This window comes from Schistocerca cancellata, chromosome 1, assembly GCF_023864275.1.
Source record: "Schistocerca cancellata isolate TAMUIC-IGC-003103 chromosome 1, iqSchCanc2.1, whole genome shotgun sequence".
Taxonomy (NCBI): Eukaryota; Metazoa; Arthropoda; class Insecta; order Orthoptera; family Acrididae; genus Schistocerca; species Schistocerca cancellata.
In genome coordinates, this window is record NC_064626.1 from 791,635,294 (window position 1) to 791,649,048 (window position 13,755).

Here is a 13,755-nt window from a genome sequence, read left to right on the forward strand (position 1 = left end):
CCGAGTTTTTCTGAATCCATACTGATTCTCATGGAGGAGATCATTCATTTTCTCCATGATACTGACGGTTTGCATAAGTTCAGTTGTTGCTCGAGTCCAGAAATGAATGCGCTGAGATGTGTGCGAACGTCCGGCAGACGGAATGTACTAATTCTCAGACACGGTGCACGGCGAAATATTTGATCGTCGAGACGGCCAGATGTCTGATAGGAGGGCTGCGCTGATAACGCTTCGGCCGCACCCGTCTGCTGCTCCAGCCGTTGCTTAGTTCGCCGCTCGCTGCAACCGCACAGGAACGCAACGTAACGCACCGCAAGGCACCATGCGCCTCCAGCTGCTCCTGGCCGTCGCCATCGCTGTCGTCTGCTGTGCATCCGCCGCTAGTGAGTACTCTCCTCTGAAACTGCCTCCTCCTGCAGGAGGTTTCTTTTGTTGAAAATCAGCGATCTCCATTTTGTTGTTACGGCAGCAGGCGTCTTCTCTACGTACACTCACGTTCAAATTACGATGTCTATAGCTCGCAGCAACACAAACATACACACACACACACACACACACACACACACACACACACACACATACGACTTTTCTGGGGCAGTAGCATCATTGTTCCAGAAGTAAACTGAAAATGAATCAAATACATCGGTTCCGATCAAGGTTTCCGGAAGGCTTCCCATGATCATCACACCAATGCCGGAACTGCAGAGCGCCTTCCAAACATTCGAAAATTAAGAACTGATTATCGGGATGTTTGACTGCCCAGTTTCACGAGTAGGGAATGAACGATGTACAGATAAGTATGAATTTAATTCTACAAATCACTGAAATGTAAAGGTTATTTTTATTGTACTGTCCGCCCCCTGTAGCTGAGTGGTCAGCGAGACGGACTGTCAAACATTCGAAAATTAAGAACTGATTATCGGGATGTTTGACTGCCCAGTTTCACGAGTAGGGAATGAACGATGTACAGATAAGTATGAATTTAATTCTACAAATCACTGAAATGTAAAGGTTATTTTTATTGTACTGTCCGCCCCCTGTAGCTGAGTGGTCAGCGAGACGGACTGTCAATCCTAAGGGCCCGGGTTTGATTCCCGGCTGGGTCGGAGATTTTCTCCCCTCAGGGACTGGATGTTGTGTTGTCCTAATCACCATCATTTCATCCCCATCGACGCGCAAGTCGCCGAAATGACGTGAAATCGAAAGACTTGCACCAGGCGAGCGGTCTACCCGACGGGAGGCCCTCGTCACACGCCATTATATATATATTCTACTGCCTCAAACTGTTTCTTAGTGTCTATCTGATATATGGAGAGCAAAAATAACGATTGCTTATGGCTCTCTCTTGTGGGAAAATGTCATATAACACTGTAAAAATATACGTTCAATCTCCTAAACATCTAGTGTCTCCTTATATTGTCAAATAATGACCACTGTCATCTTCGGTCTGTCTAGAAGCACCGAGATGAGGAGAGTGGAAACATGGAAGGCTGTCAATGTAAGTGGTACTGAAAGGCTAGATCTGTGTCAGTAAGTTGGTTTATTCGTGCCTTGCATGGTATCTTCCATGTTAGAGCGCCTATTCACAAAGATAAAGAATTAAATAATTATTTGCTAATCAAAAAAGAATCAATGAGGGTATACAATGTGGTGAAACACGTGCATCGTTCTCGTCAATGCATAATAATGATACCCTAAATATGATACATTTCAAAGACAAAAATGCTGTCCATTGAAATAAAGTATTTAACTAGACAGATATCACGTAGTAATAAAAATAGTCTCTAAAATTATTTGCTAACATTATTTTACGGCATATCTTTGCCAGATATTATGTTAAAAGGAAATACACTCCTGGAAATGGAAAAAACAACACATTGACACCGGTGTGTCAGACCCACCATACTTGCTCCGGACACTGCGAGAGGGCTGTACAAGCAATAATCACACGCACGGCACAGCGGACACACCAGGAACCGCGGTGTTGGCCGTCGAATGGCGCTAGCTGCGCAGCATTTGTGCACCGCCGCCGTCAGTGTCAGCCAGTTTGCCGTGGCATACGGAGCTCCATCGCAGTCTTTAACACTGGTAGCATGTCGCGACAGCGTGGACGTGAACCGTATGTGCAGCTGACGGACTTCGAGCGAGGGCGTATAGTGGGCATGCGGGAGGCCGGGTGGACATACCGCCGAATTGCTCAACACGTGGGGCGTGAGGTCTCCACAGTACATCGATGTTGTCGCCAGTGGTCGGCGGAAGGTGCACGTGCCCGTCGACCTGGGACCGGACCGCAGCGACGTACGGATGCACGCCAAGACCGTAGGATCCTACGCAGTGCCGTAGGGGACCGCACCGCCACTTCCCAGCAAATTAGGGACACTGTTGCTCCTGGGGTATCGGCGAGGACCATTCGCAACCGTCTCCATGAAGCTGGGCTACGGTCCCGCACACCGTTAGGCCGTCTTCCGCTCACGCCCCAACATCGTGCAGCATCGCGACAGGCGTGAATGGAGGGACGAATGGAGACGTGTCGTCTTCAGCGATGAGAGTCGCTTCTGCCTTGGTGCCAATGATGGTCGTATGTGTGTTTGGCGCTGTGCAGGTGAGCGCCACAATCAGGACTGCATACGACCGAGACACACAGGGCCAACACCCGGCATCATGGTGTGGGGAGCGATCTCCTACACTGGCCGTACACCACTGGTGATCGTCGAGGGGACACTGAATAGTGCACGGTACATCCAAACCGTCATCGAACCCATCGTTCTACCATTCCTAGACCGGCAAGGGAACTTGCTGTTCCAACAGGACAATGCACGTCCGCATGTATCCCGTGCCACCCAACGTGCTCTACCCTGGCCAGCAAGATCTCCGGATCTGTCCCCCATTGAGCATGTTTGGGACTGGATGAAGCGTCGTCTCACGCGGTCTGCACGTCCAGCACGAACGCTGGTCCAACTGAGGCGCCAGGTGTAAATGGCATGGCAAGCCATTCCACAGGACTACATCCAGCATCTCTACGATCGTCTCCATGGGAGAATAGCAGCCTGCATTGCTGCGAAAGGTGGATATACACTGTACTAGTGCCGACATTGTGCATGCTCTGTTGCCTGTGTCTATGTGCCTGTGGTTCTGTCAGTGTGATCATGTGATGTATCTGACCCCAGGAATGCGTCAATAAAGTTTCCCCTTCCTGGGACAATGAATTCACGGTGTTCTTATTTCAATTTCCGGGAGTGTACTTATACCATGCAATAACAGGTAGAAAAGCGTAAAATCGACGAATGTAACCTGTTGCACTCTTTCGATATGTGACGTACATAATACTAACTAAATGTGACCTACAACAGTCACAAATTGTCGGGGTCCTTTTCGAACCAAAGATTTAACTACAAAGAAACAGTTTTTATGTGGATGTAGACTTCTCATCCTCCAGATATGCTTTTTATGGACTTTTTATTATAACTGGGTAAAGTAGTTTCGGTTGTATCATGGCTCATAGAACAATAATTTGAAATTTTAGCAATGGGGTCAGAAAACACCCCAGATACACAACACGTGAGTAAAAATATGAATTATTCTGGAGATCATTAATCTCGTGCTTAGATTTGTATAACTACATAACAAAACTTTCTACATCAATTGCTCCTGTTTAGATAACTAATTACTTAAACGTGAAGTTTCTTAAAATGATTTGGGAGTATCGGTTTCTTTAACTTATATGACAGGTTCCAATTTATTCTGCCTGACGAAAAAAATGAAGCACCCAAGACATGGTCTGATGTAATTTCGTACATGTACACACGGACGGCGGGTAAGGTGTAGTTGGGTGTATAGAAGGTGTGGACAGCGTCAGAAGTTGAGTGTTTACTGTGAAGGTCACGGAAATACAGCTTACCCGTTTGAGCCTTATCACCTGGAAGAGTTTGAAGGAGCCGCATTGTAGGTCTCCATTTTGACGGATGAACAAATGGTGCAGGCCGGCCGGAGTGGCCGAGCAGTTCTAGGCGCTACAGTCTGGGACCGCGCGACCGCTACGGTCGCATGTTCGAATCCTGCCTCGGGCATGGATGTGTGTGATGTTCTTAGGTTAGTTAGGTTTAAGTAGTTCTAAGTTATAGGGGTCTGATGACCTCAGAAGTTGAGTCCCATGGTGCTCAGAGCCATTTTTGCAAATCGTGCACTATCCGGATTTCTGAAGAATTCTGATGTGACAGTGGCCCGAGGTGGACTGCATTGAAACGTGAGGTCAGGTATGCTCGTTGTCAAATTCCAGTCGACTACGTCTGACTATCACAAGGGAGGATTGTGCACCAAGGACATCAGAATCGCTCCACGTCTGCACTCTCCATCTGAGAACAATTAATGGACTCCACGCAACATCCTGGGTCATACTGCGCCATTGGTCGGAGATTAGCAGCAGCTCGACCAAGGAATCACTATCCAATGCATGGGTTGAAGTTATCACCACAGCACAAACGAGTGAGTTTGGTGTGTGCTGTGACTGGGAAAGATGAACTTCTGATGAATGAAGTCGTATCGAATTCAACGATAACGTGCGCTACCCCAGATGATCATCATTGGCGAGTATGGCAGCAACCTGCGGAGAGGTTCTAGTCGTCCAATGTTTTGGAGAGGCACAGCTGTTCGCTCCCGGCGTCATGGTGTGAGGAGCCATGGAGTGTGACTTCAGGCCACGGCTGGTAGTGATTGAGGGAACTCTAACGACTCAATAATAATACACGGGCATTTAAGTCCTCGTGTGCTTCCTCTCGCACGACAGTGTCGAGGCCATTTTTCAACAGAACAATGCTCGTACACAAATGTCAAGTGTCTCTCTGAACTGACTGTGTGAAGTTTGGGTACTCTCGTGGTCAGTATGATTCCCAGACCTGTTCCGGTAAAACATGTGTAGGGCCAGCTTGGATGTCAACTTAGTACCAATGCCAATATCCAGGATATCAAGAACCAGTTGCAACATTTGTGGGCCAGCACGCGTCAGGGCAGAATACAACGGCTTCGTGACACCATTCCCAACCAAATCAGGACATACGCCCAGGCCAGGCGGCTACAACGTCATTCTGATGAGTGGACTACTTATACTGTGGCGTTCTTTGGAAATTTCACTCGATTATGAAATCACTGAAATAGCAGCATGTACCTCTCAACCTGTGAAGTTCCATTTCATTTCCCGTTCTGAGGACTTCTCCATTTTTTCAGGCAGTGTATTATCAAATGCTGCGGTCGCAGGTTCGGATCCTGCCTCGGGCTTGGATGTGTGTGACGTCGTTAGGTTAGTTAGGTTTAAGTAGTTCTAAGTCTACGGGACTGATGACCTCAGATGTTAAGTCCCATAATGCTTAGAGCCATTTTTTGTATTATCAATGATGAAATACACTGAAGAGCCAAAGAAACTGATACATCTGTCAAATATCGTGTAGGGCTCCTGCGAGCACACAGAAGTGCCGCAACACGACGTGGAACGGACTCGAATAATGTCTGAAGTAGTGCTGCAGGGAAATGACACCATGAATCCTGCAGGGCTGTCCATAAATCCGTAAGAGTATAAGGCGGTGGAGATCTCTTCTGAAGAGCATGTTGCAAGGCATCCCAGATATGCTCAATAATGTCCATGCCTGGGGAGTTAGGTGGCCAGCGGAATTGTTTAAACCCGGAACAGTATTCCTGGAGCCACTTTGCAGCAATTTTGGACGTGTGAGGTGTCCCATTGTCGTGCTGGAATTGCCCAAGTCCGTCGTAACGCACAATGGACATGAATGGATGCAGATAATCAGACAGTGTTCTTACGTAACTGTCACTTGTCAGACTCGTATCTAAATGTATCAGGGCTCTCATATTATTCCAACTCCATGCGCCCCACACCATTACATAGCCTCCACCAGCTTGAACAGTTCCCTTCTGACATGCAGGGTCCAAGGATTCATGAGGTTGTCTCCATATCCGAACACGCCCATCCGCTCGATAAAATTTGAAACGAGACTTGTCCGACCAGGTAACATGTTTCTAGGCATCAACAGACCAATGTCGATGTTGACAGGTCCAGGCAATGCGTAAAGCTTTGTGTCGTGCATTCATCAAGGGTACACGAGTGGTCCTTAGGCTCCGAAAGCCCATATCGATGATGTTTCATTGAATGAAACTTCCTGGCAGATTAAAACTGAGTGCCCGACCGAGACTCGAACTCTGGACCTTTGCCTTTCGCGGGAAAGTGCTCCACCATCTGAGCTACCGAAGCACGACTCACGCCCGGTCCTCACAGCTTCACTTCTGCCAGTATCTCGTCTCCTACCTTCCAAACTTTACAGGCCCGCGAAAGGCAAAGGTCCCGAGTTCGAGTCTCGGTCGGGCACACAGTTTTAATCTGCCGGGAAGTTTCATATCAGCGCACACTCCGCTACCAGAGTGAAAATCTCATTCTTCCATTGAATGGTTCGCACGCTGACACTTCTTGATGGCCCAGCACTGAACTCTGCAGCCGTTTACGGAACGGTTGCAGTTGTCACGTTGAACGTTTCTCTTCAGTCGTCGTTGGTCCCGTTGTTGCAGGATCTTTTTCTGGTCGCAGTGCTGTGGGAGATTTGTTGTTTTACCGGATCCCTGATATTCACGGTACACTCGTGAAATAGTGGTACGGGAAAACCCCACTTCATCGCTACCTCGGAGATGCTGTGTCTCGTCGCTCGTGCGCCGACTATAGCACCACGTTCAAACTCACTTAAATCCTGATAACCTGACACTGTAGCAGCAGAAACCGATCTAACAACTGCGCAAGACACTTGTTGTCTTATATAGGCGTTGCCGACCGCAGCGCCGTATTCTGTCTGTTTACGTATCTCTGTATTTGAACAGACATGCCTACATCAGTTTCTTTGGCGGTTTAGCGTAACTCAGCAATACATTAACAGGAAAATCGAAATGCTTCACCTAAGCCTAAGTGACTTACATTATGTCCAGTTGTTTCTTTCCTGATTGCTAGATACTTGCTTGCACCTCTATTTTTGTAAACAGGCATGTAATTTGAGGAACAGATCAACTTAGTGGTAGCGTTAGGTAAAACTTTTACTATAGTTTACCCTGATAGCCATAGGTGTTACCAATCTATTTACGGAGATGTTCAAGTGCTACCAACGTACTTGAAAATGTTGCCTTGAGCCAAAAGCGGTTCTATTACTTGTCAGATACCCCAACGACTTTTGGTACTGTTACACTATAATCGCGTAACATCTACATAGTTAAGATTGCAAGAGAATTTAGTTGCTGATCTCTCAGTGTTCATGAAGGCATGCTGGATGAATCAACGAAAGCAGAATCGATTTTATGTGTGCCCAAATGAAATGTGATCGTGCAGTCAGTCAACAAATAACAAGAAGTTTTGTGATTTATAAGATTGGCCATTGGAACATATTTTCTGGTATTACCTTCATAAATAAATCGGATTTCGTAACAGCCGTTGCTATTTTAAAATACGTCTAATGTACCTCTCATTTGAGTTATGGGAAAAGAAAAAACGAAAAAACGGGGCACGGTCCAGCTTACGTGAAATGAGTGGCAAATATTGAGAATAACTTAGCTTTTTTATCGCATGCCACTGTGAGAGAGTTTGTCGTGATGTAGAAACCGAATGTATGGGTACAGTTATGAGTATAGCCGATGAATATCCTCACATGGGATCTTCAAAACTGATAATCAACTGCTTCAGTAATATGCACAAGAAGTAAGGGCTAGGTAATGGGAAGCAAATCTACTGTACTAAAGAAAGAGGACAGTTTTCTTGCTTCCAGATAGAACGACCTTGACCATAAGCAACTGAAGAACCCGGTAAATACTGACTGGTGCGTTTTCAATTTTGGCGTTGCACCCAACACAGTTATTGTTCAAATTACACAGAAAAAAATTACAGTTGTTTCCTTTCAGGCGTTATAAAACATCCCAGCTAACTTATAATGATGCTTCGTGTCTGGAAGAGACGAAGCAACATAATAAACTCAGTGTTATAATAGGTGTTCAACATATTTGCCGACATTATTTATTATGGTGAACGTCATTTAGCGAATTGAAATTTGTTCAAGTGTAGCATCTTTCAGTTGTTCCTACTCGTCAATGTGTTTTGTTCTCTTTCTTTGCATTTAAATAATGGTAATCGTGTCAGAAACAGTATTTCTTCGTCACGCCCAACGATTTTTTTTAGGCAAAACGACATCTGCTGCTCCACAGGGTCTATTATTCTCTTTAGTAACGCTATTATTCAACTACTGATTCATAAACTTCTCCACTATCGTTTGCAAGTGGTGAGGTATTCTACACTGTTTCCAAGACCAGAGATTTTTCCTCCATCAGGATTTTGTGTAGTGTAGTGGATTTCACCAGCAATGGTTCACTAGGACTGAATAAATCTGTGAAAAGTTTCTCCATAGCTAGCCTATCTTCTCCATTCAAATGCTGTGCTTTCTAGCGTATTTCAGATGTACTGATAGTGAGTTTATGGCACAGGTTCACATTTTACTTATCAAAATCGTTCTCATCCAGCACTTCCAGACTGGCAACTAATAACCTCTTTGCTAAAACAATCTCATTGACGCCAAAACCATCCATACTATCCAGAAGCGTAGAATCTCTATTCACTTCGTGCACACACATCATGCTCCTATGTATAAAACGACGCAATGTATCAAATTCGTCATTCTTTCCAAACATCCTACTAAACACAAAATATTATTCAGTAGGTCAGTACCCAATCTTACCCACAGTAATTTCTCTGTGCATTTCAGTACTCTGTCAATGAACTGAGCCTTAATGACTCTGTACATCGAAGGCAGCCAAGATTTCCCCAGGCCCAAGTGCCAAGGCACTCATCCATGCTTCACATTTTGTCTGTACACCGAGGGTGGCCAAGATTTCTGCTCGCGGGCCATCCCCAGGCCCGAGTGCCAAGGCGCTCAGCCTTGCTTCACATTTCATCTGTACACCGAGGGTGGCCAAGATTTCGGCTCACGGGCCATCCCCAGGCCCGAGTGCCAAGGCGCTCAGCCTTGCTTCACATTTCATCTGTACACCGAGGGTGGCCAAGATTTCGGCTCACGGGCCATCCCCAGGCCCGAGTGCCAAGGCGCTCAGCCTTGCTTCACATTTCATCTGTACACCGAGGGTGGCCAAGATTTTGGCTCACGGGCCATCCCCAGGCCCGAGTGCCAAGGCGCTCAGCCTTGCTTCACATTTCATCTGTACACCGAGGGTGGCCAAGATTTCGGCTCACGGGCCATCCCCAGGCCCGAGTACCAAGGCGCTCAGCCTTGCTTCACATTTCATCTGTACACCGAGGGTGGCCAAGATTTCTGCTCGCGGGCCATCCCCAGGCCTGAGTGCCAAGGCGCTCAGCCTTGCTTCACATTTCATCTGTACACTGAGGGTGGCCAAGATTTTGGCTCACGGGCCATCCCCAGGCCCGAGTGCCAAGGCGCTCAGCCTTGCTTCACATTTCATCTGTACACCGAGGGTGGCCAAGATTTCAGCTCACGGGCCATCCCCAGGCCCCAGTGCCAAGGCGCTCAGCCTTGCTTCACATTTCATCTGTACACCGAGGGTGGCCAAGATTTCGGCTCACGGGCCATCCCCAGGCCCGAGTGCCAAGGCGCTCAGCCTTGCTTCACATTTCATCTGTACACCGAGGGTGGCCAAGATTTCGGCTCACGGGCCATCCCCAGGCCCGAGTGCCAAGGCGCTCAGCCTTGCTTCACATTTCATCTGTACACCGAGGGTGGCCAAGATTTCGGCTCACGGGCCATCCCCAGGCCCGAGTGCCAAGGCGCTCAGCCTTGCTTCGCATTTCATCTGTACACCGAGGGTGGCCAAGATTTCGACTCACGGGCCATCCCCAGGCCCGTGTGCCAAGGCGCTCAGCCTTGCTTCACATTTCATCTGTACACCGAGGGTGGCCAAGATTTCGGCTCACGGGCCATCCCCAGGCCCGAGTACCAAGGCGCTCAGCCTTGCTTCACATTTCATCTGTACACCGAGGGTGGCCAAGATTTCTGCTCGCGGGCCATCCCCAGGCCCGAGTGCCAAGGCGCTCAGCCTTGCTTCACATTTCATCTGTACACCGAGGGTGGCCAAGATTTTGGCTCACGGGCCATCCCCAGGCCCGAGTGCCAAGGCGCTCAGCCTTGCTTCACATTTCATCTGTACACCGAGGGTGGCCAAGATTTCAGCTCACGGGCCATCCCCAGGCCCCAGTGCCAAGGCGCTCAGCCTTGCTTCACATTTCATCTGCACACCGAGGGTGGCCAAGATTTCGGCTCACGGGCCATCCCCAGGCCCGAGTGCCAAGGCGCTCAGCCTTGCTTCGCATTTCATCTGTACACCGAGGGTGGCCAAGATTTCGACTCACGGGCCATCCCCAGGCCCGTGTGCCAAGGCACTCAGCCTTGCTTCACATTTCATCTGTACATCGAGGGTGGCCAAGATTTCGGCTCACGGGCCATCCTCAGGCCCGAGTGCCAAGGTGCTCAGCCTTGCTTCACATTTCCACCATGGCCACACCATGCTGCCTGAGTGCGGGGAGAGGGAAAAGGCGAAAACAGCGAACGTGCTAGATTTAAATGACGGCACAGTCGCATTGCGTGAGACTTGTTTTTATCTCGTATTTCACAGCTATCATTATTTTTGACACACTGAAAACAAATTAATTTTTATTTGGTACAAACTGTTGGCATACGGAGAGTCGCAGACAACTTCACAGAGTTTCTCACTCAAGTTGCCACATAATCATGGCTTTTTAGTTTCATAATCGAAAATAGGTCTTTCATGTAACTATGTCGATCGAAGTATTGCGACACGTTTGCATACTCATTATAGAGACATGTAAAATCTACCTGAGGACAGCAATGTAGACGTTGTGGACAGTCTTGACGTAAACAGACTTGTCATTGAAGCTGGAATTATCTTGCAGTTCCATCAGTTACAACTGCACATGCACAGGGAACTTTCAGTTGAAACGGTAAACAGACTCGTAAACAGCTCTAAAAGAGATATAGGACTGACACTGTCTTCAAAACATTTGTTAAACTATCCTTTTAATTCTTGCAAGGCCACAGTGAGTTCTCCAAACCTCGCACTTTCTTTAACACCAGTGAAATTAGGGAACTGCGTCACTTCTACAACGCGATTTTCTTTTTAAATGCATCGGCATCAAATAACAAAGAAGTTACTGTGCAGTTTTTTACTGTGGACAGTGTGCACCCAAGTCCGCTTAAAATGCGAAGTCTGCAATCAATTCCGGATGGTCTAATTTTAGTTCCTGTACTGCTTTTTCCTTCATAAATTGAACAACAGCGAGTTTTAAACCAAAAAGTCGTTCCTGGCGTGGCCCTCGAAAACAAAATACTTTGCAATAATACACTCCTGGAAATTGAAATAAGAACACCGTGAATTCATTGTCCCAGGAAGGGGAAACTTTATTGACACATTCCTGGGGTCAGATACATCACATGATCACACTGACAGAACCACAGGCACATAGACACAGGCAACAGAGCATGCACAATGTCGGCACTAGTACAGTGTATATCCACCTTTCGCAGCAATGCAGGCTGCTATTCTCCCATGGAGACGATCGTACAGATGCTGGATGTAGTCCTGTGGAACGGCTTGCCATGCCATTTCCACCTGGCGCCTCAGTTGGACCAGCGTTCGTGCTGGACATGCAGACCACGTGAGACGACGCTTCATCCAGTCCCAAACATGCTCAATGGGGGACAGATCCGGAGATCTTGCTGACCAGGGTAGTTGACTTACACCTTCTAGAGCACGTTGGGTGGCACGGGATACATGCGGACGTGCATTGTCCTGTTGGAACAGCAAGTTCCCTTGCCGGTCTAGGAATGGTAGAACGATGGGTTCGATGACGGTTTGGATGTACCGTGCACTATTCAGTGTCCCCTCGACGATCGCCAGTGGTGTACGGCCAGTGTAGGAGATCACTCCCCACACCATGATGCCGGGTGTTGGCCCTGTGTGCCTCGGTCGTATGCAGTCCTGATTGTGGCGCTCACCTGCACGGCGCCAAACACGCATACGACCATCATTGGCACCAAGGCAGAAGCGACTCTCATCGTTGAAGACGACACGTCTCCATTCGTCCCTCCATTCACGCCTGTCGCGACACCACTGGAGGCGGGCTGCACGATGTTGGGGCGTGAGCGGAAGACGGCCTAACGGTGTGTGGGACCGTAGCCCAGCTTCATGGAGACGGTTGCGAATGGTCCTCGCCGATACCCCAGGAGCAACAGTGTCCCTAATTTTCTGGGAAGTGGCGGTGGGGTCCCCTACGGCACTGCGTAGGATCCTACGGTCTTGGCGTGCATGCGTGCGTCGCTGCGGTCCGGTCCCAGGTCGACGGGCACGTGCACCTTCCGCCGACCACTGGCGACAACATCGATGTACTGTGGAGACCTCACGCCCCACGTGTTGAGCAATTCGGCGGTACGTCCACCCGGCCTCCCGCATGCCCACTATACGCCCTCGCTCAAAGTCCGTCAACTGCACATACGGTTCACGTCCACGCTGTCGCGGCATGCTACCAGTGTTAAAGAGTGCGATGGAGCTCCGTATGCCACGGCAAACTGGCTGACACTGACGGCGGCGGTGCACAAATGCTGCGCAGCTAGCGCCATTCGACGGCCAACACCGCGGTTCCTGGTGTGTCCGCTGTGCCGTGCGTGTGATCATTGCTTGTACAGCCCTCTCGCAGTGTCCGGAGCAAGTATGGTGGGTCTGGCACACCGGTGTCAATGTGTTCTTTTTTCCATTTCCAGGAGTGTATATGAAGTATCTATACTCTTAGTTCATTTCCACTGAAAACTGTTGCAACTGACTATGGAATAATGGATGCGACTTCAGGAATTTTGCTGTTCGTAACACCAATTTTTTCAAGTGCTCAATGACTGCAAATTTAGCACCAAATACTTCTTGATGCACAGAACAATGAATCCGTCTGTCCATTGTTGTTATTGTTTGCTCTTTCATTGTCGTCTAAATGTTTAAATTCTCTTTGCATGGTACTGTAATGTCGTTTGACAGCAAATAAGTAGCACCCATCGCTTATGCGAACTGAAGATTCTCATTACTCTCTTCTGTAATTCGTATTTATTTTAATGGATTGGGATTATAGATTGCTAGATATCCTCTTTTTGCGGAAACAGCCACTGAATCTGTGAAGGCCTTTGGTATCAAGAACAAATAGCAAGGGGCAAACAGTGCTGACACCACGATTCGAGAACTGTTGTGCCGATCGAAAAATGCCGCACCGCAATGCTAAATGAAATGTCTTGCTTTTCTGGGTACTTCCGAGAAGGACCGAACCTTGGCATGCCTGCAGGCCGCACACGCTGCAAGCGCAAAGTTTGGCACACCGGTGTACTCATTATTTGCTTCTACCCTAACGATAGGGAACCTTGTGACAGTGTATCATCTTTTCTCCCAGCAGGAACAATGTCCCAGTGAATTCAGCAGATCAATTTCTGTATGATTTTTATTTATTTGCTCGTTATTCGACTGAGAATAGTATTTATACATTCACTCACCGTCTGCCCCCGGTAGCTGAATGGTCACCGTCACGGTGGCTCAACGTGTTCGGTCAGAGGGTTAGCTGCTCTCTGTAATAAAAAAAAAAAAAACTGAGTTAATAGATCAACGACGAACTTAAACGGAAGTATTACGACGTCCGCCCCGTGCAGATGC

At 48.1% G+C, this 13,755-nt stretch overlaps 1 protein-coding gene across 1 annotated transcript in view; it reads left to right on the forward strand.

Annotated features, from left to right (window-relative positions):
* The first annotated feature begins 284 nt into the window (after positions 1 to 284).
* Positions 285 to 13,755, forward strand: part of LOC126187625 (tenascin-like) — a 194,520-nt gene continuing 181,049 nt past the window's right edge. The window contains exon 1 of the mRNA XM_049928825.1: positions 285 to 383. Coding sequence (XP_049784782.1) covers positions 323 to 383 — 61 coding nt within the window. The 5' untranslated portion in view covers positions 285 to 322. The remainder of the gene's footprint in view (positions 384 to 13,755) is intronic.